This window comes from Musa acuminata, chromosome BXJ3-8 (assembly GCF_036884655.1).
Source record: "Musa acuminata AAA Group cultivar baxijiao chromosome BXJ3-8, Cavendish_Baxijiao_AAA, whole genome shotgun sequence".
Classification (NCBI taxonomy): domain Eukaryota; kingdom Viridiplantae; phylum Streptophyta; class Magnoliopsida; order Zingiberales; family Musaceae; genus Musa; species Musa acuminata.
This window is the reverse complement of record NC_088356.1, coordinates 29,531,351-29,556,960: the sequence shown is the minus strand read 5'-3', so window position 1 is coordinate 29,556,960 and position 25,610 is coordinate 29,531,351. Positions and strand designations below refer to the sequence as shown.

At 43.9% G+C, this 25,610-nt stretch overlaps 1 protein-coding gene, 11 non-coding genes and 5 pseudogenes across 12 annotated transcripts; all 17 read right to left on the bottom strand.

Moving 5' to 3' along the window:
- Window positions 1-368: 368 nt before the first annotated feature.
- On the bottom strand, window positions 369-487 carry LOC135647307 (5S ribosomal RNA). The gene has a single exon (XR_010500048.1). It is a non-coding gene; the product is annotated as a 5S ribosomal RNA (ribosomal RNA).
- Window positions 488-795: 308 nt separating this feature from the next.
- LOC135647456 (5S ribosomal RNA) lies at window positions 796-914 on the bottom strand. Its single transcript, XR_010500193.1, has one exon. It is a non-coding gene; the product is annotated as a 5S ribosomal RNA (ribosomal RNA).
- Window positions 915-1,222: 308 nt separating this feature from the next.
- On the bottom strand, window positions 1,223-1,329 carry LOC135647758 (5S ribosomal RNA; annotated as a pseudogene).
- A 379-nt stretch (window positions 1,330-1,708) lies between these two features.
- Window positions 1,709-1,827, bottom strand: LOC135647225 (5S ribosomal RNA). Its single transcript, XR_010499965.1, has one exon. It is a non-coding gene; the product is annotated as a 5S ribosomal RNA (ribosomal RNA).
- Window positions 1,828-2,135: 308 nt separating this feature from the next.
- Window positions 2,136-2,254, bottom strand: LOC135647455 (5S ribosomal RNA). The gene has a single exon (XR_010500192.1). It is a non-coding gene; the product is annotated as a 5S ribosomal RNA (ribosomal RNA).
- A 308-nt stretch (window positions 2,255-2,562) lies between these two features.
- LOC135647757 (5S ribosomal RNA) lies at window positions 2,563-2,669 on the bottom strand (annotated as a pseudogene).
- Window positions 2,670-2,977: 308 nt separating this feature from the next.
- Window positions 2,978-3,096, bottom strand: LOC135647544 (5S ribosomal RNA). The gene has a single exon (XR_010500281.1). It is a non-coding gene; the product is annotated as a 5S ribosomal RNA (ribosomal RNA).
- Window positions 3,097-3,497: 401 nt separating this feature from the next.
- LOC135647471 (5S ribosomal RNA) lies at window positions 3,498-3,616 on the bottom strand. Its single transcript, XR_010500208.1, has one exon. It is a non-coding gene; the product is annotated as a 5S ribosomal RNA (ribosomal RNA).
- Window positions 3,617-3,924: 308 nt separating this feature from the next.
- Window positions 3,925-4,043, bottom strand: LOC135647454 (5S ribosomal RNA). Its single transcript, XR_010500191.1, has one exon. It is a non-coding gene; the product is annotated as a 5S ribosomal RNA (ribosomal RNA).
- Window positions 4,044-4,351: 308 nt separating this feature from the next.
- LOC135647756 (5S ribosomal RNA) lies at window positions 4,352-4,458 on the bottom strand (annotated as a pseudogene).
- Window positions 4,459-4,837: 379 nt separating this feature from the next.
- On the bottom strand, window positions 4,838-4,956 carry LOC135647488 (5S ribosomal RNA). Its single transcript, XR_010500225.1, has one exon. It is a non-coding gene; the product is annotated as a 5S ribosomal RNA (ribosomal RNA).
- A 308-nt stretch (window positions 4,957-5,264) lies between these two features.
- LOC135647452 (5S ribosomal RNA) lies at window positions 5,265-5,383 on the bottom strand. Its single transcript, XR_010500189.1, has one exon. It is a non-coding gene; the product is annotated as a 5S ribosomal RNA (ribosomal RNA).
- A 308-nt stretch (window positions 5,384-5,691) lies between these two features.
- LOC135647755 (5S ribosomal RNA) lies at window positions 5,692-5,798 on the bottom strand (annotated as a pseudogene).
- Window positions 5,799-6,177: 379 nt separating this feature from the next.
- On the bottom strand, window positions 6,178-6,296 carry LOC135647223 (5S ribosomal RNA). The gene has a single exon (XR_010499963.1). It is a non-coding gene; the product is annotated as a 5S ribosomal RNA (ribosomal RNA).
- Window positions 6,297-6,604: 308 nt separating this feature from the next.
- LOC135647451 (5S ribosomal RNA) lies at window positions 6,605-6,723 on the bottom strand. The gene has a single exon (XR_010500188.1). It is a non-coding gene; the product is annotated as a 5S ribosomal RNA (ribosomal RNA).
- Window positions 6,724-7,031: 308 nt separating this feature from the next.
- Window positions 7,032-7,138, bottom strand: LOC135647754 (5S ribosomal RNA; annotated as a pseudogene).
- Window positions 7,139-18,121: 10,983 nt separating this feature from the next.
- LOC135644164 (B3 domain-containing protein LFL1-like) lies at window positions 18,122-21,080 on the bottom strand. Its single transcript, XM_065161630.1, has 6 exons — window positions 20,946-21,080; window positions 19,798-19,884; window positions 19,612-19,712; window positions 18,631-18,677; window positions 18,453-18,529; window positions 18,122-18,379 (listed from the first exon to the last, which is right to left on the bottom strand). Exons 1-6 carry the CDS (start codon window positions 21,078-21,080, stop codon window positions 18,122-18,124), a joined length of 705 nt encoding a protein of 234 aa, XP_065017702.1.
- Between the last annotated feature and the right edge of the window lie 4,530 nt (window positions 21,081-25,610).

Genomic DNA, 25,610 nt, shown 5'->3' with positions numbered 1-25,610 from the left:
GTCGCGGACGGCGTATGGAGCCTCTAAACCTGTCGAACGATCTCGGAATCGCCATTGTCGGATCTCGGAATCGCCATTACCGGACACGGCAAGCGCGCGCCGAAACCATCGGGACTTTGTCGAACGAACTCAGAATCGCTATTGCGACGCCATTCCGGAAACCTCTCTCCGAGCCCCACGAGACTGACTGCGTAGCAACCATCGGGACTTTGTCGAACGAACTCAGAATTGCTATTGCGACCCCATTCCGGAAACCTCTCTCCGAGCCCCACGAGACTGACTGCGTAGCGATCACGACAAATTCCGAGGCCCAGAACCATCGCCTCGGAGGTCGACGGGAGAGGTTTTGTTCGCTCGGGGCGCAAAAAGGAGTGCAACACGAGGACTTCCCAGGGGGTCACCCATCTTAGTACTACTCTCGCCCAAGCACGCTTAACTTCGGAGTTCTGATGGGATCCGATGCTTTATTGCTGGTATGATCGCACTCGCTTTGTTTGCGTTGTCCCTCGCCTTTGTGCACGTCGCGGACGGCGTATGGAGCCTCTAAACCTGTCGAACGATCTCGGAATCGCCATTGTCGGATCTCGGAATCGCCATTACCGGACACGGCAAGCGCGCGCCGAAACCATCGGGACTTTGTCGAACGAACTCGGAATCGCTATTGCGACCCCATTCCGGAAACCTCTCGCCGAACCCCACGAGACTGACTGCGTAGCGGTCACGGCAAATTCCGAGGCCCTAAACCATCGCCTCGGAGGTCGACGGGAGAGGTTTTGGTCGCTCGGGTCGCAAAAAGGAGTGCAACACAAGGACTTCCCAGGGGGTCACCCATGCTAGTACTACTCTCGCCCAAGCACGATTAACTTCGAAGTTCTGATGGGATCCGGTGCTTTAGTGCTGGTATGATCGCACTCGCTTTGTTTGCGTCGTCCCTCGCCTTTGTGCACGTCACGGACGGCGTATGGAGCCTCTAAACCTGTCGAACGATCTCGAAATCGCCATTGTCGGATCTCAGAATCGCCATTACCGGACACGGCAAGCGCGCGCCGAAACCATCGGGACTTTGTCGAACGAACTCGGAATCGCTATTGCGACCCCATTCCGGAAACCTCTCTCCGAGCCCCACGAGACTGACTGCGTAGCGATCACGGCAAATTCTGAGGCCCAAAACCATCGCCTCGGAGGTCTACGGAAGAGGTTTTGGTCGCTCGGGGCGCAAAAAGGAGTGCAACACGGGGATCACCCATCCTAGTACTACTCTCGCCCAAGCACGCTTAACTTCGGAGTTCTGATGGGATCCGGTGCTTTAGTGCTGGTATGATCGCACTCGTTTTGTTTGCGTCGTCCCTCGCCTTTGTGCACGTCGCGGACAGCGTATGGAGCCTCTAAACCTGTCGAACGATCTCGGAATCGCCATTACCGGACACGGCAAGCGCGCGCCGAAACCATCGGGACTTTGTCGAACGAACTCGGAATCGCTATTGCGACCCCATTCCGGAAACCTCTCTCCGAGCCCCACGAGACTGACTGCGTAGCAACCATCGGGACTTTGTCGAACGAACTCAGAATCGCTATTGCGACCCCATTCCGGAAACCTCTCTCCGAGCCCCACGAGACTGACTGCGTAGCGATCACGACAAATTCCGAGGCCCAGAACCATCGCCTCGGAGGTCGACGGGAGAGGTTTTGGTCGCTCGGGGCGCAAAAAGGAGTGCAACACGAGGACTTCCCAGGGGGTCACCCATCCTAGTACTACTCTCGCCCAAGCACGCTTAACTTCGGAGTTCTGATGGGATCCGATGCTTTATTGCTGGTATGATCGCACTCGCTTTGTTTGCGTCGTCCCTCGCCTTTGTGCACGTCGCGGACGGCGTATGGAGCCTCTAAACCTGTCAAACGATCTCGGAATCGCCATTGTCGGATCTCGGAATCGCCATTACCGGACACGGCAAGCGCGCGCCGAAACCATCGGGACTTTGTCGAACGAACTCGGAATCGCTATTGCGACCCCATTCCGGAAACCTCTCGCCGAGCCCCACGAGACTGACTGCGTAGCGGTCACGGCAAATTCCGAGGCCCAAAACCATCGCCTCGGAGGTCGACGGGAGAGGTTTTGGTCGCTCGGGTCGCAAAAAGGAGTGCAACACAAGGACTTCCCAGGGGGTCACCCATGCTAGTACTACTCTCGCCCAAGCACGATTAACTTCGAAGTTCTGATGGGATCCGGTGCTTTAGTGCTGGTATGATCGCACTCGCTTTGTTTGCGTCGTCCCTCGCCTTTGTGCACGTCACGGACGGCGTATGGAGCCTCTAAACCTGTCGAACGATCTCGAAATCGCCATTGTCGGATCTCAGAATCGCCATTACCGGACACGGCAAGCGCGCGCCGAAACCATCGGGACTTTGTCGAACGAACTCGGAATCGCTATTGCGACCCCATTCCGGAAACCTCTCTCCGAGCCCCACCAGACTGACTGCGTAGCGATCACGGCAAATTCTGAGGCCCAAAACCATCGCCTCGGAGGTCTACGGAAGAGGTTTTGGTCGCTCGGGGCGCAAAAAGGAGTGCAACACGGGGATCACCCATCCTAGTACTACTCTCGCCCAAGCACGCTTAACTTCGGAGTTCTGATGGGATCCGGTGCTTTAGTGCTGGTATGATCGCACTCGTTTTGTTTGCGTCGTCCCTCGCCTTTGTGCACGTCGCGGACAGCGTATGGAGCCTCTAAACCTGTCGAACGATCTCGGAATCGCCATTGTCGGATCTCGGAATCGCCATTACCGGACACGGCAAGCGCGCGCCGAAACCATCGGGACTTTGTCGAACGAACTCGGAATCGCTATTGCGACCCCATTCCGGAAACCTCTCGCCGAGCCCCACGAGACTGACTGCATAGCGGTCACGGCAAATTCCGAGGCCCAAAACCATCGCCTCGAAGGTCGACGGGAGAGGTTTTGGTCGCTCGGGGCACAAAAAGGAGTGCAACACGAGGACTTCCCAGGGGGTCACCCATCCTAGTACTACTCTCGCCCAAGCACGCTTATCTTCGAAGTTCTTATGGGATCCGATGTTTTAGCGCTGGTATGATCGCACTCGCTTTGTTTGCGTCGTCCCTCGCCTTTGTGCACGTCGCGGACGGCGTATGGAGCCTCTAAACCTGTCGAACGATCTCGGAATCGCCATTGTCGGATCTCGGAATCGCCATTACCGGACACGGCAAGCGCGCGCCGAAACCATCGGGACTTTGTCGAACGAACTCAGAATCGCTATTGCGACTCCATTCCGGAAACCTCTCTCCGAGCCCCACGAGACTGACTGCGTAGCAACCATCGGGACTTTGTCGAACGAACTCAGAATCGCTATTGCGACCCCATTCCGGAAACCTCTCTCCGAGCCCCACGAGACTGACTGCGTAGCGATCACGACAAATTCCGAGGCCCAGAACCATCGCCTCGGAGGTCGACGGGAGAGGTTTTGGTCGCTCGGGGCGCAAAAAGGAGTGCAACACGAGGACTTCCCAGGGGGTCACCCATCTTAGTACTACTCTCGCCCAAGCACGCTTAACTTCAGAGTTCTGATGGGATCCGATGCTTTATTGCTGGTATGATCGCACTCGCTTTGTTTGCGTCGTCCCTCGCCTTTGTGCACGTCGCGGACGGCGTATGGAGCCTCTAAACCTGTCGAACGATCTCGGAATCGCCATTGTCGGATCTCGGAATCGCCATTACCGGACACGGCAAGCGCGCGCCGAAACCATCGGGACTTTGTCGAACGAACTCGGAATCGCTATTGCGACCCCATTCCGGAAACCTCTCGCCGAGCCCCACGAGACTGACTGCGTAGCGGTCACGGCAAATTCCGAGGCCCAAAACCATCGCCTCGGAGGTCGACGGGAGAGGTTTTGGTCGCTCGGGTCGCAAAAAGGAGTGCAACACAAGGACTTCCCAGGGGGTCACCCATGCTAGTACTACTCTCGCCCAAGCACGATTAACTTCGAAGTTCTGATGGGATCCGGTGCTTTAGTGCTGGTATGATCGCACTCGCTTTGTTTGCGTCGTCCCTCGCCTTTGTGCACGTCACGGACGGCGTATGGAGCCTCTAAACCTGTCGAACGATCTCGAAATCGCCATTGTCGGATCTCAGAATCGCCATTACCGGACACGGCAAGCGCACGCCGAAACCATCGGGACTTTGTCGAACGAACTCGGAATCGCTATTGCGACCCCATTCCGGAAACCTCTCTCCGAGCCCCACGAGACTGACTGCGTAGCGATCACGGCAAATTCTGAGGCCCAAAACCATCGCCTCGGAGGTCTACGGAAGAGGTTTTGGTCGCTCGGGGCGCAAAAAGGAGTGCAACACGGGGATCACCCATCCTAGTACTACTCTCGCCCAAGCACGCTTAACTTCGGAGTTCTGATGGGATCCGGTGCTTTAGTGCTGGTATGATCGCACTCGTTTTGTTTGCGTCGTCCCTCGCCTTTGTGCACGTCGCGGACAGCGTATGGAGCCTCTAAACCTGTCGAACGATCTCGGAATCGCCATTACCGGACACGGCAAGCGCGCGCCGAAACCATCGGGACTTTGTCGAACGAACTCGGAATCGCTATTGCGACCCCATTCCGGAAACCTCTCTTCGAGACCCACGAGACTGACTGCGTAGCAACCATCGGGACTTTGTCGAACGAACTCAGAATCGCTATTGCGACCCCATTCCGGAAACCTCTCTCCGAGCCCCACGAGACTGACTGCGTAGCGATCACGACAAATTCCGAGGCCCAGAACCATCGCCTCGGAGGTCGACGGGAGAGGTTTTGGTCGCTCGGGGCGCAAAAAGGAGTGCAACACGAGGACTTCCCAGGGGGTCACCCATCCTAGTACTACTCTCGCCCAAGCACGCTTAACTTCGGAGTTCTGATGGGATCCGATGCTTTATTGCTGGTATGATCACACTAGCTTTGTTTGCGTCGTCCCTCGCCTTTGTGCACGTCGCGGACGGCGTATGGAGCCTCTAAACCTGTCGAACGATCTCGGAATCGCCATTGTCGGATCTCGGAATCGCCATTACCGGACACGGCAAGCGCGCGCCGAAACCATCGGGACTTTGTCGAACGAACTCGGAATCGCTATTGCGACCCCATTCCGGAAACCTCTTGCCGAGCCCCACGAGACTGACTGCGTAGCGGTCACGGCAAATTCCGAGGCCCAAAACCATCGCCTCGGAGGTCGACGGGAGAGGTTTTGGTCGCTCGGGTCGCAAAAAGGAGTGCAACACAAGGACTTCCCAGGGGGTCACCCATGCTAGTACTACTCTCGCCCAAGCACGATTAACTTCGAAGTTCTGATGGGATCCGGTGCTTTAGTGCTGGTATGATCGCACTCGCTTTGTTTGCGTCGTCCCTCGCCTTTGTGCACGTCACGGACGGCGTATGGAGCCTCTAAACCTGTCGAACGATCTCGAAATCGCCATTGTCGGATCTCAGAATCGCCATTACCGGACACGGCAAGCGCGAGCCGAAACCATCGGGACTTTGTCGAACGAACTCGGAATCGCTATTGCGACCCCATTCCGGAAACCTCTCTCCGAGCCCCACGAGACTGACTGCGTAGCGATCACGGCAAATTCTGAGGCCCAAAACCATCGCCTCGGAGGTCTACGGAAGAGGTTTTGGTCGCTCGGGGCGCAAAAAGGAGTGCAACACGGGGATCACCCATCCTAGTACTACTCTCGCCCAAGCACGCTTAACTTCGGAGTTCTGATGGGATCCGGTGCTTTAGTGCTGGTATGATCGCACTCGTTTTGTTTGCGTCGTCCCTCGCCTTTGTGCACGTCGCGGACAGCGTATGGAGCCTCTAAACCTGTCGAACGATCTCGGAATCGCCATTACCGGACACGGCAAGCGCGCGCCGAAACCATCGGGACTTTGTCGAACGAACTCGGAATCGCTATTGCGACCCCATTCCGGAAACCTCTCTCCGAGCCCCACGAGACTGACTGCGTAGCAACCATCGGGACTTTGTCGAACGAACTCAGAATCGCTATTGCGACCCCATTCCGGAAACCTCTCTCCGAGCCCCACGAGACTGACTGCGTAGCGATCACGACAAATTCCGAGGCCCAGAACCATCGCCTCGGAGGTCGACGGGAGAGGTTTTGGTCGCTCGGGGCGCAAAAAGGAGTGCAACACGAGGACTTCCCAGGGGGTCACCCATCCTAGTACTACTCTCGCCCAAGCACGCTTAACTTCGGAGTTCTGATGGGATCCGATGCTTTATTGCTGGTATGATCGCACTCGCTTTGTTTGCGTCGTCCCTCGCCTTTGTGCACGTCGCGGACGGCGTATGGAGCCTCTAAACCTGTCAAACGATCTCGGAATCGCCATTGTCGGATCTCGGAATCGCCATTACCGGACACGGCAAGCGCGCGCCGAAACCATCGGGACTTTGTCGAACGAACTCGGAATCGCTATTGCGACCCCATTCCGGAAACCTCTCGCCGAGCCCCACGAGACTGACTGCGTAGCGGTCACGGCAAATTCCGAGGCCCAAAACCATCGCCTCGGAGGTCGACGGGAGAGGTTTTGGTCGCTCGGGTCGCAAAAAGGAGTGCAACACAAGGACTTCCCAGGGGGTCACCCATGCTAGTACTACTCTCGCCCAAGCACGATTAACTTCGAAGTTCTGATGGGATCCGGTGCTTTAGTGCTGGTATGATCGCACTCGCTTTGTTTGCGTCGTCCCTCGCCTTTGTGCACGTCACGGACGGCGTATGGAGCCTCTAAACCTGTCGAACGATCTCGAAATCGCCATTGTCGGATCTCAGAATCGCCATTACCGGACACGGCAAGCGCGCGCCGAAACCATCGGGACTTTGTCGAACGAACTCGGAATCGCTATTGCGACCCCATTCCGGAAACCTCTCTCCGAGCCCCACGAGACTGACTGCGTAGCGATCACGGCAAATTCTGAGGCCCAAAACCATCGCCTCGGAGGTCTACGGAAGAGGTTTTGGTCGCTCGGGGCGCAAAAAGGAGTGCAACACGGGGATCACCCATCCTAGTACTACTCTCGCCCAAGCACGCTTAACTTCGGAGTTCTGATGGGATCCGGTGCTTTAGTGCTGGTATGATCGCACTCGTTTTGTTTGCGTCGTCCCTCGCCTTTGTGCACGTCGCGGACAGCGTATGGAGCCTCTAAACCTGTCGAACGATCTCAGAATCGCCATTACCGGACACGGCAAGCGCGCGCCGAAACCATCGGGACTTTGTCGAACGAACTCGGAATCGCTATTGCGACCCCATTCCGGAAACCTCTCTCCGAGCCCCACGAGACTAACTGCGTAGCGGTCACGGCAAATTCCGAGGCCCAAAACCATCGCCTCGGAGGTCGACGGGAGAGGTTTTGGTCGCTCGGGGCGCAAAAAGGAGTGCAACACGAGGACTTCCCAAGGGGTCACCCATCCTAGTACTACTCTCGCCCAAGCACGCTTAACTTCGGAGTTCGGAACCAACCGAGAAGTCCAGGAGCTTGCCAAAGAAGCTCATCGGAACTCGCCAAGAAGATCATCGTGAAGTCCAGGAGCTTTCCGGGAGTCCACTGGAACATTGCCGAGAGTTCGTCGAATGTTCGCTGGAAGATCGCTAAAAGCTCGCCGGAAGAATCCAAACTTATTTTGCTTAGATTATGTCTTAGGAATCATACTTAACACATTATAGGAGTTGGGATTGGGAGGTAATCCCATCAACTCTATTAGGGGCCAATTGGGCCCGAAGTTGGGCTGGTTTGGGTCGGATTCAAGGCCCAACCAGGATGCTGAAAGCCTGGCCGGCGGTGGCATTGCTTGGGAGACTCAGTCTCCCAAGTGGTCTGGGCGGTGGTATCGCCCGTACCCAGGAAACCCGGGATGAGATATTTTTAGGCTCCAAGTTTGAATCAACTTGAGGCCTATAAATACCAATCTCATCCCTAGTTAAAATACACAAGCACTGAGAAATTAAAAAGGGAAAAATACTGTTGTAATCTCTTGTGAGAATTCTCCTCTTCTAGTCTAAGTGTTAGAATAGTTTGAGAGCAGAGTGAGGACTTGTAAAGGTTGTCTCCTAAACCTATGAAAAGGAGAAGAGGGGTGTAAGAAGGAGGTTGATCTTTGCCTATTAAAGGAAGATCGATAGTGGATACCGGTGGCCTCGACGGAAGAGGAATCGACGGAGTAGATATAGGTCACGATGACCGAACCACTATAAAAATATGGTTTGCCTTTTCTTTTATGCAATTTATCTTACTACAAACCACCTTACCTTCTTACCGTGCTTTTCCTATGCCTACACTCGCATACGCTTTCAAGTTTCCGAAATCAGTTTTTATTGTACGAAACGAAGAGATTTTCAAAATTGACATAATTTTTACCGCTGCACTAATTCACCCTCCCCTCTTAGTGCTGACTCGTTCCTAACAGGTATCGCTAGTCTAGGTAGTGGTACCGCCTAAACACAATCTCCCAAGCAGTGGTACCACCTAGACATAGTCTCCTAAGCGATAGTACCACATTGTGTCAGTGTTGTAGGTGGTGGTACCGCCCAGCACAGGTGGTGGTATCGCTAGGACCCGGGAAACCCTGGATGTGATCTTTTTAGGGTCCAAGTTTGAATCCACTTAAGGCCTATAAATCTCTCTCTCATCCCTGGTTAACATACACATATAACTGAAAGCAAAAAGTAAAGAAAATACTATTGTAGTCTTGTGTGAATATCTCTCAAACTCTAAGTGTTATTCTTGTTTATGAGAGGAGTGAAGGGAGTTGTAAAGGTTCTCTCCTAAACCTGTCAAAAGGAGAATCGAGTTGTAAAATGGTAGTTGATCTTCATCCGTTGAAATAAGATCGTCAGTGGATGCCGGTGGCCTTGACGGAAGAGGAATCGATGGAGTGGATGTAGGCCACGACGACCGAACCATTATAAATTGGTTTACATTTTGTTTTGAGCAATTTAGCTTTACTATAAAGTACTTTACCTTCTTATTGCTTTCACTACGCTCGCATACTCTTTCAAGTTAATATCTTTATGAAACAGTTTTCGTCGGAATCAGTATTTTTTATCGTATGAATATTTTCAAACCAACGTTTTTATCCGTTGCACTAATTCACCCCCGCCCCCTCTTAGTGCCTACTCATTCCTAATATATGATTCCAAGGCTGTTATCTCTTACAGTATAGAGTCCCTTCTCCTAGAGCTAAGTGATAGTCCTAAAGGAGGTGTGTGAGAGAACACCTATAAAAGAGGGGTGTAAAGGTTGTCTCCTAAACCTGTGAACAGGAGAAAAAGTTTAAGGGTAGTTGATCTTTGTCCATTGAAAAAAAGATCGGTAGTGCAAGTCGGTGGCCTCGAGTGAAGAAGAATCATGAATGGACGTAGATCACGATGACCGAACCACTATAAATATGGTGTACTCGGTTTGTATTTTTGTTCTACTTTTCATTCTTATATTGTAAACTGATTTATTTTCTTACTATTTTTACTATGCTTATAAATGCGCTTTCAAGTTAAACTCATCTTTCTGATACGAGCTTTATCGAATAATATTTTTGAATTGACATAATTTTTCATAAGTATTAATTCACCCCTCCTTTCTTAGTGTCGATTTCAATCCTAACATTAGACTTATTATAAGGTTAGATGGATGTCATCTAAGTTATACATTAAAAGATGCATAATTAATTATTATGGTGATTGACCCAAATAATCAAATATTTCCATTTGCATATGTAGTAGTTGAGATGGAAAAAATAATGCATGAAATTGGTTCATCATCTAATTGGTTAAGGATTTAAACATCTCAATCAGTAGTTACATTCATCATTGATAAACAAAAAGATATATTGGAGGCCATTGTACATTTGCTTCCCAGCACCGAGCATCGATTTTATTTGAAACATTTATACAATAATTTTAAGGGGAAGCATAAGAGATTAGAAAATATATTGGAGAGTTGTAAGAGCTATGAGGGTGCATGACTCTGATTAAGCAATAGATGAACTCGAAAAGATTGACAAGAATGCATTCCTTTAGTTAAGAGATAGACCAGTTATAAATTTAGTAAAGTTACACTTCAGAATAATAGCGAAGTATGAAGTTCAACTGAATAAATTCTATTAAAGTTATAATTCTATGATATTGGAAGCTTGTAATAAACCAATCATCCTTAAGGTAATTCAAGTTAAAAAAGAGAATCTATATATAGCGAGATTCATTGATGAGGCTTAATGAGTTATTTTGTCATAACATTAAGACTGTCTTTGAGGAGATTATGACAGATTGATTATCGTACTATCAATTGGACACCTGCTTAAAATAGTGGTGAGAAGTTTAAGGTAACTTAAATGAGGAAAGATAAAAAAATAATTGATATTGATTGTCATACTTATAATTGTAGAAAATAAAACTCAACTAGTATCCCTTATTGTCATGATATAACTTATTTAAATTATTTATGAAATGATGTAGAGAGAAAAGTGGACAGATATTATTAGTAAGTTATTTTCTTAGATATGTATAGTCCTCCTTAATCATAAATCATTTTAGGCGCCCAAACACTCTAAACGAAAACCTAGAAAGCAACAAATTTAGGAGAGGACGTCTTTAGCCACTAAAGGGTCTCAAACTAAAAATACATAATACCATTGACACTTCTAGGCTTTGCCACTAGCTTGTTCATAATAAAAAATATATAGAAAAAAGCAGGGTGGACTCACATGCTCCAGTGCAGGCTGCAGGGTGGACTCTAGTGTCAACTCCACATAATAAACACCCTCGAAAAAAGTTGCAGGTATACAATTGCTTCTTGTGATCTGATTCAGTGTTTGTTTCACCACAGCGTGTTTAGCGGTTTGCTAATTACGGGCTTTTTAATACATCTGTAGTTTAGAAGAAAGCAATGATGTTTGGTAAAAAGACAGAACTTTGGTAGTTGCAGCAATAATCTTTTGGGCAGTTTATTGAATACTATAGATGTAATTTTTTGGTCAGTTTTGGATAGTTTATGGAAGACTGTAAATTAAATTGACAGTGTTTGTTTAACACTATAAATTAAATGTATTGTAGATTATTTTAGAAGACTATAAATTAAATGGTTTGATGTTTTTGGAAGATTATAAATGTTTTGAACAGTTTTTGGTGTTTTGAAATGTTGATGTTTTGGGAAGATTGTTGCATGCAGCAGTAGTTTTTGGGTTCCAAACATAATGATCAAGTTGGGTATTGTATTACAAATTTCGTTATTGGGTCACAAGTTTTATTGTTTCGATCACTCGATACATATAATGGTACATCAAATTGTGTTATTGGATCTCAACAGAGGTTCATGTTGTATTCTGGTACATCATACTTGTTTTCGTTCTGCGGTCTGGTATTGTTGCTGCCAATACTGTGCTTGAAAATGACTCTAACCTGTTGAGGAATCCAAAACATATGGTTCAATCATTGATGGAATGTGGAGCAAGACTTCCTGACGCTAGATTTCTTCAAACCTATATCACGAACGTAGGTGTACAAGTTTAGTTACGGAAACAGATTCATATATCATGGATGTCAGAATGCTAGTTGCTTACCGGTGCTTACAGTGATGTTTACTTGGTTTAAATATATAGTTGTAACAAAGCATTTATTAAGTTGACATAAACTGCCGTTGTACCAACATAATCTTGGTGAGTGTTAGAGCTAGTCCCAGGAAATTTACCATAAAGAAATTTTGGCAATACAACAAAGATAATAAAACGAAAAAATAAAAGCGACAAGAACACCAGATTTACGTGGTTCGGTCAATTAACTTTGACCTACATCCACGGACGAAAGAGGAGGAAATCACTACTATAAAAATGGACAATTACAAATGCCCTAGGAAGATGTTTCTAGGCCATAAAACACTCGAAAATACTAAACAAAAAAAACTCAAAGTATAAGTCCAAACTATTTAACTGAGTGTGAACTTAAACCAAAGTAAATACTTAAGTTTTCTTGTGGTGCTACTTGTGGTGTATCTGACTTCAAAGCCCAGGCCCTTATATATAGTTCCAATAGAAGATAACAAGCCTGATTTTCCTGATGTGGGACTATGAGACTTGCCAAACTAACAAATCTCCACCTTGGCATGTCCCAACAAAACTTGCTCCACCTTCTTTATAAAAGCCCTAATGGGCAATCACCAACAATGAACACCAATCAAGTCTAAGCACTGCTTAAACTTCTAAACCGGAAGAGGCTTCATAAGCATATCAATTGGATTGTCCTTCGTATGAATTTTCTGAACAAGGACTTTTCCTTCAGCAATGATATCCCGAATAAAATGAAACTTCACATTGATGTGTTTTGTCCTCTTATGATACATCTGGTCCTTAGTCAAATGAATAGCACTTTGACTATCACAGTAAATTGTAGTAACACTTTGATACAAACATAATTCGCTGAACAATCCTCTTAACCATAAAACTTCTTTGATCGCCTCTGTCACTGTCATATATTCTGTCTCTGTAGTAGATAAAGCTACAATAGGTTGTAAGGAAGCTTTCCAACTAACTGCACAACCGCCAACGCAAAATACATAGCCTGTCAAAGATCTTCGTTTATCAAGATCTACAGCATAATCAGAGTCGACGTAACCAACCAAAGTCTCACGATTTTTTCCAAATTCCAAACAAGCATCTGAAGTCCCTTGCAAGTATCTGAGAATCCACTTCACAGCTTGCCAATGTGTTTTACCCGGGCGAGACATATATACTAACCACACTGACTGCTTGTGAAATATCTGGACGAGAACAAACCATTGCATACATAATACTGCCGATGACACTAGAATATGGAACTTTCACCATATATTCTTCCTCTTCAACTAACTGTGGTGACTGAGCAGCATATAGCCGAAAATGGCTAGCAAGAGGAGTACTAACTGGCTTAGCATTTTTCATGCCAAATCTCTCCAAGACTTTCTTGAAGTAATTTTTCTGAGTTAGAAATAATTTTTCAACTCCTCGATCTCTTTTGATCTCCATGCCAAGAATTTTCTTAGTTGCTCCCAAATCTTTCATTTCAAATTCACTACTCAATTGCATTTTCAAAGTGTGAATTTCTGACAAATTCTTAGCTGCAATAAGCATGTCATCAACATAAAGCAACAAATATACAAAAGAGCCATCAGTTAACTTCCGGAAGTAAACACAACTATCATACATGCTCCTCGTGTAATCATGACCCAACATAAAAGAATCAAACCTCTTATACCATTGTCTTGGAGATTGCTTCAATCCATACAAGGATTTCTTTAACAAGCAAACATGGTCTTCCTTACCATCAATTTCAAATCCATGAGGTTGCTCCATATAAATTTGTTCTTCAAGTTCACTATGTAAGAAAGCTGTCTTGACATCAAGTTGCTCCAATTCCAAATCATACATAGCAACTAAAGCAAGCAAAACACGAATAGAGCTATGTTTAACAACAGGTGAAAATACATCATTAAAATCAACACCATGTACTTGACTATAGCCCTTTGCAACCAATCGTGCTTTGTACCTTGCATCTTCAACCCCTGGAATACCTTCCTTCGTTTTGAAGACCCATTTGCATCCAACAATTTTCTTACCCGAAGGCGGCTTCACAAGATCCCAAGTTCTATTCCGATGGAGAGACTCAATTTCTTCATTCATCGCAATCAATCACTTAGCGGAATTATCACAAGAAACTGCATCTGAGTAGGAAGTAGGCTCACCAACTTTACTTATCTCTTCTACAACAGACAAAGCATATGCAACCAAATTTGCATATCTTTGTGGTGGTCGAATATCTCTCCGTGGTCTATCCTTGGCTATGGAATATTGCTCTTCTTCTGGATCATCTGCGTTAGTAGACTCGGGACCATCTATTGGCATTCTTTGAGTATAAGAGTTCGACTTAAAAGAATCTGAACTACCAATCTCAAGCTCCACCTGCTTCTGCGCACTATCATTTGTACAACTAGTAGAATCCTCTTTGGAAGATAACATAAACAATTCATCAAAAGTAACATCTCTACTGATTATAAATTTTGGGGATTTGGGATCAGAACACCATAATCTGTATCCTTTCACCCCAGAAGCATACCCAAGGAAAATGCACTTTTTAGCTCGAGGCTCTAATTTTCCTTCATTTATATGCATGTATGCTGGACACCCAAAAATTTTTAAATCAGAATAATCAGCAGGAGTACCTGACCAAACTTCGTCCGGAGTTTTAAAGTTAAGTGCTGTAGAAGGAGCACGGTTGACAACGTAACAGGCCATATTAATCGGCTCTGCCCAAAAGTCCTTTGTCAACCCTACATTTGAGATCATACACCTCGCTCTCTCTAAGAGTGTTCTGTTCATACGTTCGGCCACACCATTTTGCTGAGGCGTCATCCTAACAGTGCGATGCCGAACGATTCCTTCATTTTTGCAGAATTCTTCAAAGTCACCTTCACAAAATTCCATGTCATTATCTGTTCGAAGCCGCTTAATCTGTTTACCTGTTTGCTTCTCAATCAAACCCTTCCATTGTTTAAAGGTTAGAAAAACATCATTTTTATGCTTCAAAAAATAAACCCAAACTTTTCTGGAATAATCATTAATGAAAGTCAACATATACTTGGCACCACCCTTAGACTGAACATGAGCTGGACCCCAAAGGTCTGAATGAATATAATCAAGAGTACCTTTCGTTTTGTGAACTGCTAGAGAAGTGAAGTTGACTCTTTTTTGCTTTCAAAAAATGTAGTGTTCACAAAAATCAAGTGACTTAGTACTCTGTCCGCAAAGTAGACCCCTTTTGCTCAATATGCACAAACCTTTTTCGCTCATATGAACCAAACGCATATGCCATAATTTGGTGATGTCAGAATCAGACAATGACGATGACGAAACTGCAACAGAACCTGTGACAGTAGTTCCCTGCAAAATATACAAGCTATTAGACCTACAAGCTTTCATAACAACAAGAGCACTTCTAGAAACTTTCATAACTCCACCTTCAGCTGTGTATTTACACCCAAGGGCCTCTAGGATGCCTAAAGAGATGAGATTCTTTTTCAAATCAGGAACATGTCTAACATTAGTGAGGGTCCTCACAATACCATCATGCATTTTAATTCGGATTGTGCCTCTACCAACAACATCACATGCGGCATTATTGCCCATCAAAACAATTCCACCATTACAAGATTCATATGTGGAAAACAAATCCCTATTGGGACACATGTGATAAGAACAATCCGAATCTAAAATCCATTCATTTTTAGACATCGTCCTGTCATCAGTAGCAAAGAAAATATTTTCAATATTCTCATCAGATGCTACACTAGGTTCAGCGGACTCAGTAGTTTTCTCAATAAGTTTTCCTTTTTGCTTTAATTTATTTTTCAATTTAAAGCAATCAGTCTTAATGTGTCCCATTTTATGACAATATCTGCATTCCAAATTTCTATGTCTGGATTTAGATCTAGATTTAGATCTACTATTGTCAAATTCTCTTGTATCTATTCTCTCCCTAACAACCAGACCTTCAGCCTGATTCTCTCTACTTTCCCCAGTGATATCCCTGTCTATCTGCTCCTTAGATTTCAGTGCAGATTTAATTTCTTGATACGAAACTGTTTCTTTTCCATAAATCAAAGTATCACGAAAATGTTTAAAAGATTGGGGAAGAGAACACAAGAGTAATAAGGCCTTATCCTCATCATCAATCTTTGCATCTATATTCTCCTAATTCATAATCAAAGAATCAAATTTATCAAGATGCGAGAGTATAGATGTATCTTCAATCATCCGAAGCATATATAGACTCTGCTTCAAGTAGAGACGATTCTCCATTGTCCTCTTCATGTACAAGGCTTTAAGCTTGTCCCACATGCTCTTAGCCATAGTCTCCATAGCTACCTCCCGCCTTCTTATCCATACCCGTAAAATCTTCCTTTGATGTACCATCTGGAATGTTCTCAGCTCCCTGTAGTGTCAAATCAACTCCGTCTTGAACCAGAATGACCTCCATCTTGAGTTGCCACAAGCCGAAGTTGACATTTCTGTCGAATTTCTCGACAATAATCTTTGTTATTGTCATCGTTGCCAAAAGATCCCAGAACCAGGCTCTGGTACCAGTTTGTTAGAGCTAGCCCCAGAAAATTTACCACAAGGTAATTTTGACAATACAACAAAGACAATAAAGCGAAAAAATAAAAGTGACAAGAATACCAGATTTACGTGGTTCGGTCAATTAACTTTGACCTACATCCACGAACGAAAAAAGAGCAAATCACTACTATGAAAAGGGACAATTACAAATGCCTTAGGAAGATGTTCCTAGGCCATAAAATCCCCGAAAATACTAAACAAGAAAAACACAAAGTATAAGTCTAAACTATTTAACTGAGTATGGACTTAAACCAAAGTAAATACATAGGTTTTCTTATGGTGCTACTTGTGGTGTATCTAACTTCAAAGTCCAAGCCCTTATTTATAGTTCCAATAGGAGATAACAAATCTGATTTTTTCGATGTGGGACTATGGGACTTGCCAAACTAACCGTAGTGAGAAAAGGAAGATACTGACCAGTTGAGGAATGCAAGTCTAATTCTGTACCGACATGCACTTTACAGCATGAGCTTGGAAAGACCAAAGTTAAATTTTTGTTATATCCAATTATAATCCAAGTCTAATGTTGTTGTATTGATCTCTACATAATACTGCATTGATACGTACATAATACTACTGCATTCACCAATTTAACAAATCATTCAAAGCTGTTGCTGGCCGACAAATGATCAATTTGCCTCAAAGCATATTGCGTTAATGAAGTATCCATTCATTGCATTTCATCAAGAGTACAACATTCAGACACTATCCAAAATTTATTACCACAAATGGACATTCATTAGACATCAAAATTGCATAGAACTGGATATTGCAACCTTACACCCACATCTAACAATGACAAAGACAAAGACCTGGATATAGAACTTATGAACTAAGAAATAACCCAACCTAGGCCAAGACAACATTTTAAAGCTTCTGAATTGATGATGCAATCATGTATGCCTCTTTATTTGAATTAGCTGTCCAAATAATATATATTGCAATCCAACAAATGATCAGAGCTCCCCAGTATAATTTCTCCATTGATCTACTTCTGGCTAACTCCACTTGAAGCATTTTCACTTTTCACAACAGACCTAAAATTACTCTCTTTGCTCATTCACACAGATGGATTAATCCAAGCAAAGAATCGGCATTCCTCAGGTTTTGTTACACCAGAAACAAATTCCTTGTCAGCATCCCCCATATTCAAACATAGGTGGATCAATAATTTTCAGTAAAAAAAATACATGTATACAACAAACAAAGATAAAATCATTAGAATGACAAAAATATAATTGGTTGTCCAACTCACGTGTAATTTGACACGAAGCAAATCTCTTTCCAGGGTTCTCTCCTCTGTCCACCTCACCATAAATCACATGCCATAATAGCATAATACATCAGTATTTGAACTCAAACTTGAGATTGCAATATTGTAGAGGATAATTTATTAATTGTGAAGAAGTTTACTACAAACCCTAGGAGAAAGATTTGGGAAAGAACAGTGAGGAGTCAATGAGAGGCCATTCAATCAAAGTCAATCACCCCTGGTATCAATGGGTTAATGGGGTGAAATGATTGTTTTGTACTCACTTAATCATCAAATTAGCACATTATGTCACGTGTAGAAGATTTCATTAAAAAAAAATATTATTATTAAAAATTAGATAAATTATAATAATTTTAAAATTATCAAAATATCAATATAACTCTTAAAAGTACAAGAACCATGAGACCCAACTACAGGAGAAAATATGTAATTGGCTTTACCATCAGGCATAACATCATGGATTTTAGGCTCTCTTTAGCTTCCTCCTATAGAAACCACCAGAATTGGGATTCAGAATGCAGGCACAAGAAATCTTGTATCATCTTCGTGCTGATGTATCCATGAACAAGACCAAAGAAGAAATGAAGGACAAAAACAGTTCAATTTCCTCTGTTTATGGCATCCCCATGTTAGAGTAAATCTTGCACTTGTTTATGACAGATTAATGATCACTAGACTTGTGAGAAGCAATTGAAGCACTTCCAGTACTCTCATCAAGGAAGGTCATGGGGAAGTCTTCGTCGAAGGCACAGCTCAGGCCATAGCCATATGCGATGTTGATACCCTCAGCCAGTGGCAAGAAGAGATCGGAGTATCGGGCACTGCCGACTACAATGTCTGGCACGATGGAGTCAAAAATCCCCTCATCTGCAGGTGCGACACAAAGCTCTGCACTTCCTGTCTTCTTCGCCCTAATGACCTATAAAACAGTGTGCCAGTGCAGAAAGATCATGGTGAAGAGAAACCAATCGAGGCTGGGGAAAGGAGCATACGTATCGGTCTTTGCTGTCATCCTTATATATCAAGATAAAATCTCCAAGCTGAAGACAGTTCTTCTTGACGTAGTCCCCTTAAAAATGAATTCAAACACTGATCAAGTTCGAATAGGCACATCTGTGAAGCAGCTGAGGTCTCAGATGGTTGGGTTATTGTTTGTGAGGAGGAGCTCACCAGTGTTCTCCAGTACGTACATCCTGCTCCTATTATTAGGCCAAAATCTGTTGAAGATGTGAAAATGTGAGATGCTATAACAGATGTAGATTTACGGAGCCAATGATGTGAACAATGACCAACTGGGAGAGTACAGAGGTTCACCATCACAAATTTTTTATTACTTCTTAACAAGAAGAAGAGCCTTTCCTGGAGAAAAATAAGTAATCAGAAGCCAGCATGCTTATTATCGATTCTGGCTAGCTAGTATCTATGATGATTACTTGTGTTTTTACATATATATCATTGTCATCAAACAGAAGGGAAACACCTATCTTTTTTCCGGAGAATATATATTAGGGTTGGTCAGTATTTAAGATTCTACTCCTGAGGAGTAATAGTTAGATTATAACTAGTTGATGAATTAGAATTAGAATTTAGATTATATGTAAGAAGAGAAAGTCTTTAGTGAATTATGATTTGTTCTTATAAACACACCATATATCTTATGATTTTAGTGAAAAGAAGAAGCATAGAGAAAGGTATTATGGGTGTTCTAGATTTTCTCTGGAGTATCTCTAGATTTTAGTGAAAAGAAGGGATATGGGTGTTCTAGATTTTCACTAGAGTATCTCTAGTGAAAAGAAGAAGCATAGAGAGGATTGAGAGAGGAGTTCCACCACATTTATATGAGAGAGTACATTAGAGAGGATTCTGTTATTGGGATTATATTAACTCAAAGCAAAGTTATTCCTTGTTGATTTTTTTTATATAGTGACGAATTTGTTTTCTCTATGAATATAGGTAGAAAGTGGTAAACAACAATGTAGATCTTGTGTCGGCGTTTTTGGATTTAATTTCCTCTCCTCCTCGACAGTAAATTCACTGCGCACCTTCATGTTGATCAAATTGGATGCGATTATGCAAAAGTGCAGAACAACATATAGTTTGCAAAATGCAATAAATAAAAACTCAAAAGAAGCTTAAATAGCTGCATGAGACCTGTATTTGAAGGTCCAGGCTTGAAGGTTGTCCGGATCATCCATGTTTATCATAATGCCTTCCCTGGATGTCAGGCAGGGAAGGTGGGCCTCTGCTTCTTTCTGGAAATTGTTACAAGAGGAGATAGATGATGCATAATTTCAGCAATTTGGAAAAATTTTCGGAGAAGCTATCAACAGTGTAGACCTTTGGCAGAACAATTCTTCCGAGTTGGCTAACATCACTGTTTCTGAGCTCCTTTTGCAGAAGAAATCTCAACCCACCCACAGCTTGCTGAAACAAAGATGAGCAAGAATCTCAAATCTCTGCAGGAAGTAGTAGATACTCATAATTTTCAAGTGAACCTTACACCAGGATCAAGGGCTGGCACTCTCAAGTCCAGCACGGAGCCCTGATATAAGGACATGCATAATCCATTAGCCACTTTTCTTATAAAACTTTACATGGTTCAGCAACATTGAGAAAGCAATTAGCAAAGCTAGAAAAGGCCAAAACCATAACATGGAACCAAATATGAAAGGATAAGAATAATTACAAAAAGAATAAAAAAGTAAAACAAATATCATAACCTATGTCATGGGACTGCTAATTCACTACAAAGGTAAAGTTCATCTCAGGTGAATATTTTCAATTGACACAATCAGCATAAATGAAATGAAAAACCTGAGGGCAATACCCAAGTCTATTCAATTTGAAGCCAACAAATAAATAGATTAAATCCTGATATAGGAACAAATTCGGATACTTGTATTCTTCCAACATTAGATTGAAATTCATAGTCATCACAAAGAAATGTGATACCAGATGTGTTTGTGTATGTTTGTCTGAGGGTGAAAACATAACAGTATTAAGCATAATCAGGTTACAACTGAAGATTATATTTCTAACAATGTTAAGAACAATGACTGAGATCAAATTGCTCATTGATCATCATCACGAAAAGAACAGCAGAAACTTCGAGACTATTCATCAGTTATCTATTATACTACTTGACATTTCTATTTACTTTTTCTTTGAAAGGAACTTTTCCGTAAAGCCTACCCACATTGATCTCTTGTTCTGCATGAACATGGAAATGAGAACATTTTTCTCTGTTAAACGATATGGAGTCATTTTCAACACACAGAACAGTGAGATGCAGAGCAGATAAATCGCTTGCAACATCTAAAATTTTCATGATAGAGAGGGAGGGACGCGATGGACGGCCAAGATGGCGCATGCAAATGCCCATATCCGTCGAGCCCGTCAACCATCACGTGGTTCACGACGATTTAGACGTCGAACACCTGAAGAGAGTAGAGAAGAGGGTGGTGACCGGAAGGGAGGAGGCTTACAGATGCAGCATCGGCGTCGGCTGCTGCAACGCGACAACGGGGCTTTCGGCCGTGCTGCTTGGCGACCATCTTCCGCCGCCGTCTCGCACGGTGCTTGGCGACCACCACCTCCTGCTGCTTGTTGATCCCCCCCATGGCAGCTACTGAATGGCGACCGTCACTCAGCTAGTGGCTGGTGGTGATGAATACGAGAAGAAGGGGTTGGTTGAGATACATACAACAAGAGGAAAGAAGGGAAGACGAAGGAGGGGTTGGGAGATTGAGAGATAAATGGAAGAGGATAGCAGGGTGGAGATGGGGAATAGGTTCGTGAGTGGTGAATTCTTCTGAGGAAGAGCGGCCAAGTGGCGGAAGGGCTCTGACTCCTCTGCACCGGGAATCAATCAATGACCTCTTTTCTCTGCGCTCCGCCGCGCTTACACTCGTCCATCTCCCCTTCACCAGCTAGCTGCGGTCAATAGACGAAGGAGAGAGAACGGGAAGATGATAAAAAGGATCAGTGCAGCTGGGTTCCCTCGATCAGCACCCCTCGTCGTTCATGGCTTCAATGAGTAATGACGAATCCGACCCGAGGGGGAAAGAGAAAGTGGAGGGAGGCCTCTCGAAACTGGCAGCAGATTTAGGGCAGTATAGCAATTAACTAGTAAACCGTTACACTTCGAAAGGTTCCGAGAAATCCAGCAAGTCCCACAAGATTTTTGATGCTTCCGTTGGAAAATCGTGCACGGATCTGAAGGCTTGACCTGTATGCGTTGGTGGGGGGGCGATAACCATGCCGTTACTCTGTCAAGATCCAGGTTGCGAGCATTAGGAAATTTACACGAATCTCAAGGTTGGACTGGGCTGCATCTGCGGTGTACCTCAATCTGTCTAAAACATGGAGAAAAAGAAGGGATATGTGAATCTTACACGTATATCATCATAATGCAAACAACAAGTGAATCTAATATATCTCACTTTGTATCGTTTAGTTATATGTAGGCAAACTCTTTAGTTATATGGATGGTGTGCTAAATTCTTTTTTATTTTAATAATATTATTTTATCATTCATTATCTTTTCTTTTTCTATTAATGTTTAACGTGTGCTAAATTTGCTGTTCCATGATAAGAGATATGTGAGTTTTCTAATCCTAATCTTTGTTAAGAAGTTATATATTAATATTTAAGGTGTAAAAATATGTTGATTGAGGTTTCAAACTATTAGAATCCTTGCAGATTCTAAGCTTGGGGTTGATCTCTTTAGGGGATCGGCCTCCTTGGAACTCTATAAAGTTTCCTTCCTCCAAGTTACTACTACAGAAAAGATTCATCTATTGCTTATCAAAAGATGATGAATATATGACTATTTATAGGGTTTCTAAATCCTAACTCCTAATAGGATTCTTACTCAATTAAGACTCATACTCAAGACTCCTAATATGAGTTCTACTCAAGACTCATATTCCTTTACAACTCCTAATTCTTCTATTAGAAATAACCTTCAAATCTTAGCTGACCTCTTCACCTCTTTAATAAGGGTCGGCTTAGGTTAGTTTTACATGAATGCCCCTCTCAATTAGGACTCTCCTAGCTAGAGTCCTAACAGACCATCCCTCTTCAAATCAGCCTTGTCTTCGAGGCTAATGATTCATAAATTCTCGAAATTTGATCTTCAAGTCGTTATAGTTCTCTCAAGTGGCATCTTTTGTTTGTAGGTTCATCCACTATATTAGCATTTCAGTAGTGGGTCATCATCGTCGAGTAACAATCCATCGATCAATAATGACACTTGGCTAGGTCTGAAGTTCTCCTTGGGTAGTCATATTTGGTAGGTGGCTTTGGGCTATCTCTAAGCACCTATTTATAACTTTCGTCTGGCCGTCGATTTTTGGGTGATATGTTATACTTTTTTTTAATTTAGTACCCTACATATGAAATAACTTTGTCCAAAATCTGCTCGTGAAGATGCAAGTAGAATTTGTCACAAGCACAATGCGTCCCTTATAGCGTAATTCTTTTGAGTCCCAATTGTAATGAGCCACGGAGCTTGGTGCTTCCTCCAATTTTTTTATGATCTTACTAGTCTCCAGATCTTCCTACCATTGCCTCTTGATATCCTTAAAGAAGTCACTAGTCGAAAGTGAAATGACCAAATATTAAGCTTGCTTGGGTAGTTGTGAAAGCGTATATGCAATAACATTCTATTTTTCCTTTTTATAAGTTATTTCATAATCATATCTAAGAAGCTTTATTATCCATTTTTATTGCTCAGGGGAAGATATCTTTTGCTCTAAGAAATATTTTAGACTTTTATGGTCGGTCTTGATTTGAAAGCATCGCCCGATCAAGTACGATCTCTACCTCGTTGCTACGTGCACAATGGTGAGCATCTCCTTATCATATGTTGATATGTTTTGATAGGAGAGAGACAATACCTTATTAGTGTATATGAGTGGTCAACCATCTTGCATGAGAACATCTCCAATTACGACATTAGATGCATCGACCTCAATGATGAAGGGTCGGTTGAAATATGGTAGTGCTAGCAACGGCATCGTCGTCATGGCTGCCTTAAGTTTGTTGAACGCAGCGAAGGCTTTGTCTGACCATTGAAAGGTATCATTTTTTAGTAAAGAAGTGAGTGGCGCACTAATCTTTCCATAGTTTTTCATGAACTTACGGTTGTAGGCTGTTAAACCGAGAAAGCCACATAGCAATTTTATATTCCTCGGGGTTGGCCAGTTCTGCATTACTTTTATTTTGGAGGGGTCCACCGTCATACCTTCCTCTGATATTATATGCCCAAGATATTTTACCTTTTGTTGAAGAAAGCAAAAATTCGTAGTAGCCGTTGTGTATTCAAAAGGCGGTTTTCGGTATGTCTTCTTCGCATACTCGTATTTGATAGTTATATCATTGAGAGCTTAGTAATCAATGCATATTCGTCATGTTCCGTCCTTCTTGCGTACAAGTAGCACATGTGTAGAGTAGAGTCTGCAACTTGGCCGAATAACTCTTGTTTCAAGCATCTCTTTTATAATTCTTTATATTTCATCCTTCTGGAGATGTAGATACTGATATAGCCAAGTATTTTCTGGAGGTTTGCTTGGAAGAATCGTTATATAATAATGATGCCGATGGGTAAGAGGTAGGTTGTGCAGTTTATCAAATATATCTAAAAATTTAGCAAGCAAAGGAAGTAAGTTTGGATCTTCAAATTCTATTGGCTCTCCTTTAGTTTGCTGCTCAAGTTTACCAAAAAATCGTTGTATGCTTTATGCAAAACCTTCTCCATTTGTTGTGTACAAATCGTCGTTACATCGCCCTCACGTTTCCCGTGCAGTATCACCTATTTCCCCTTATTGTAAAATTCTAGAAAACATCACCTAATGTCGTCAACTATTCAATTCTGAGCATGGCCTCATGATCATCAAGAGGGAGGAGGAAGAAATATGCAATTATCTCTTGGTCCTACAGTAACAGTTTCACTCGCGGGTGCCTACGATCATACTTCAAAATCCATCCGTCGGTGACCTTAACATCAAACTGTTGAAAATCATATTTTGATAATGAAACCACTTGATATGTGTTTATATTTTAATCTGCGTTTTGAGTGACGCAGGATGCTTCGATCAGGATGAGACAATTAAAGCAAGAAAGATCATGTTGTGCCGGAGGAACATGTCAGAAGATTGGACGTCGGGCCGATGGATCGGTCGACGTATCGACAGAAGGCTTCAGGCCGTGGACTTGGGCATTGGGCCAAGAAGAGCGGGTATTGCGCCAAGGATATCGGAGTTGCGGAGTCAATTGGCCGATTGGACAATAGGCCGCAGGAGAGGACGATGCGCCGAAGAATCGGACGAAGCGTCGAGGGACCAATGACATACCGGACAACTTAGTTAATTGCTTAGGATTAATGGTCTCGATCGAAGTTTTGTTTTAAGTGTGCAGGATTAACTACGATGAAAGTAAGACATGCAGCAGGAGTTGAGCCAGAGTCAAAGACTATGATCACGTTGGGAGTTCGAGAGCTCGACGGAAGTCCGGACGGTCGTCGGAGGTTCTGCGGGAACAAATCCGAGAAGTCTAGGAGCTTGCCAAAAGAAGCTCATCGGAACTCGCCAAGTGGATCGTCGCAAGTCCAGGAGTTTGCCGGGAGTCCGTCGGAGCATCGCCGGAGGTTCGTCGGATGTTCGCCGGAAGAAGCGATTGATGTTGAATCTCGGATTTTGATGATGAAGTCAATTGTCATTTGTTGTCTAATCTATGTGTTGAGATAAGTGTGTAGGATTAACTACGATGAAAGTTAGACATGCAGCAGGAGTTGCACCGGAGTCAAGACAATGATCACATTGGGAGTTCGAGAGTTCGACGGAAGTTCGGACAGTCATCAGAGGTTCTGTGGGAACAAATCCGAGAAGTCCATAAGCTTGCCAAAAGAAGCTTGTCGGAACTTGCCAAGTGGATCATCGCAAGTCTAGGAGTTTGCCGGAAGTCCGCAGGAGCATCACCGAGGGTTCATCGGATGATCGACGGAAGTTCGCCGGAAACTCGTCGGAAGAAGCGATTGACGCACCAGAGCAAGCTGTAGAAATTGTCTTAGGATTTATCGTAGTTAGCACAATGATTAAGTTGGAAATGGGAGGTGATCCCATTAGCTTAATCTTGGGGCAATTGGGCCC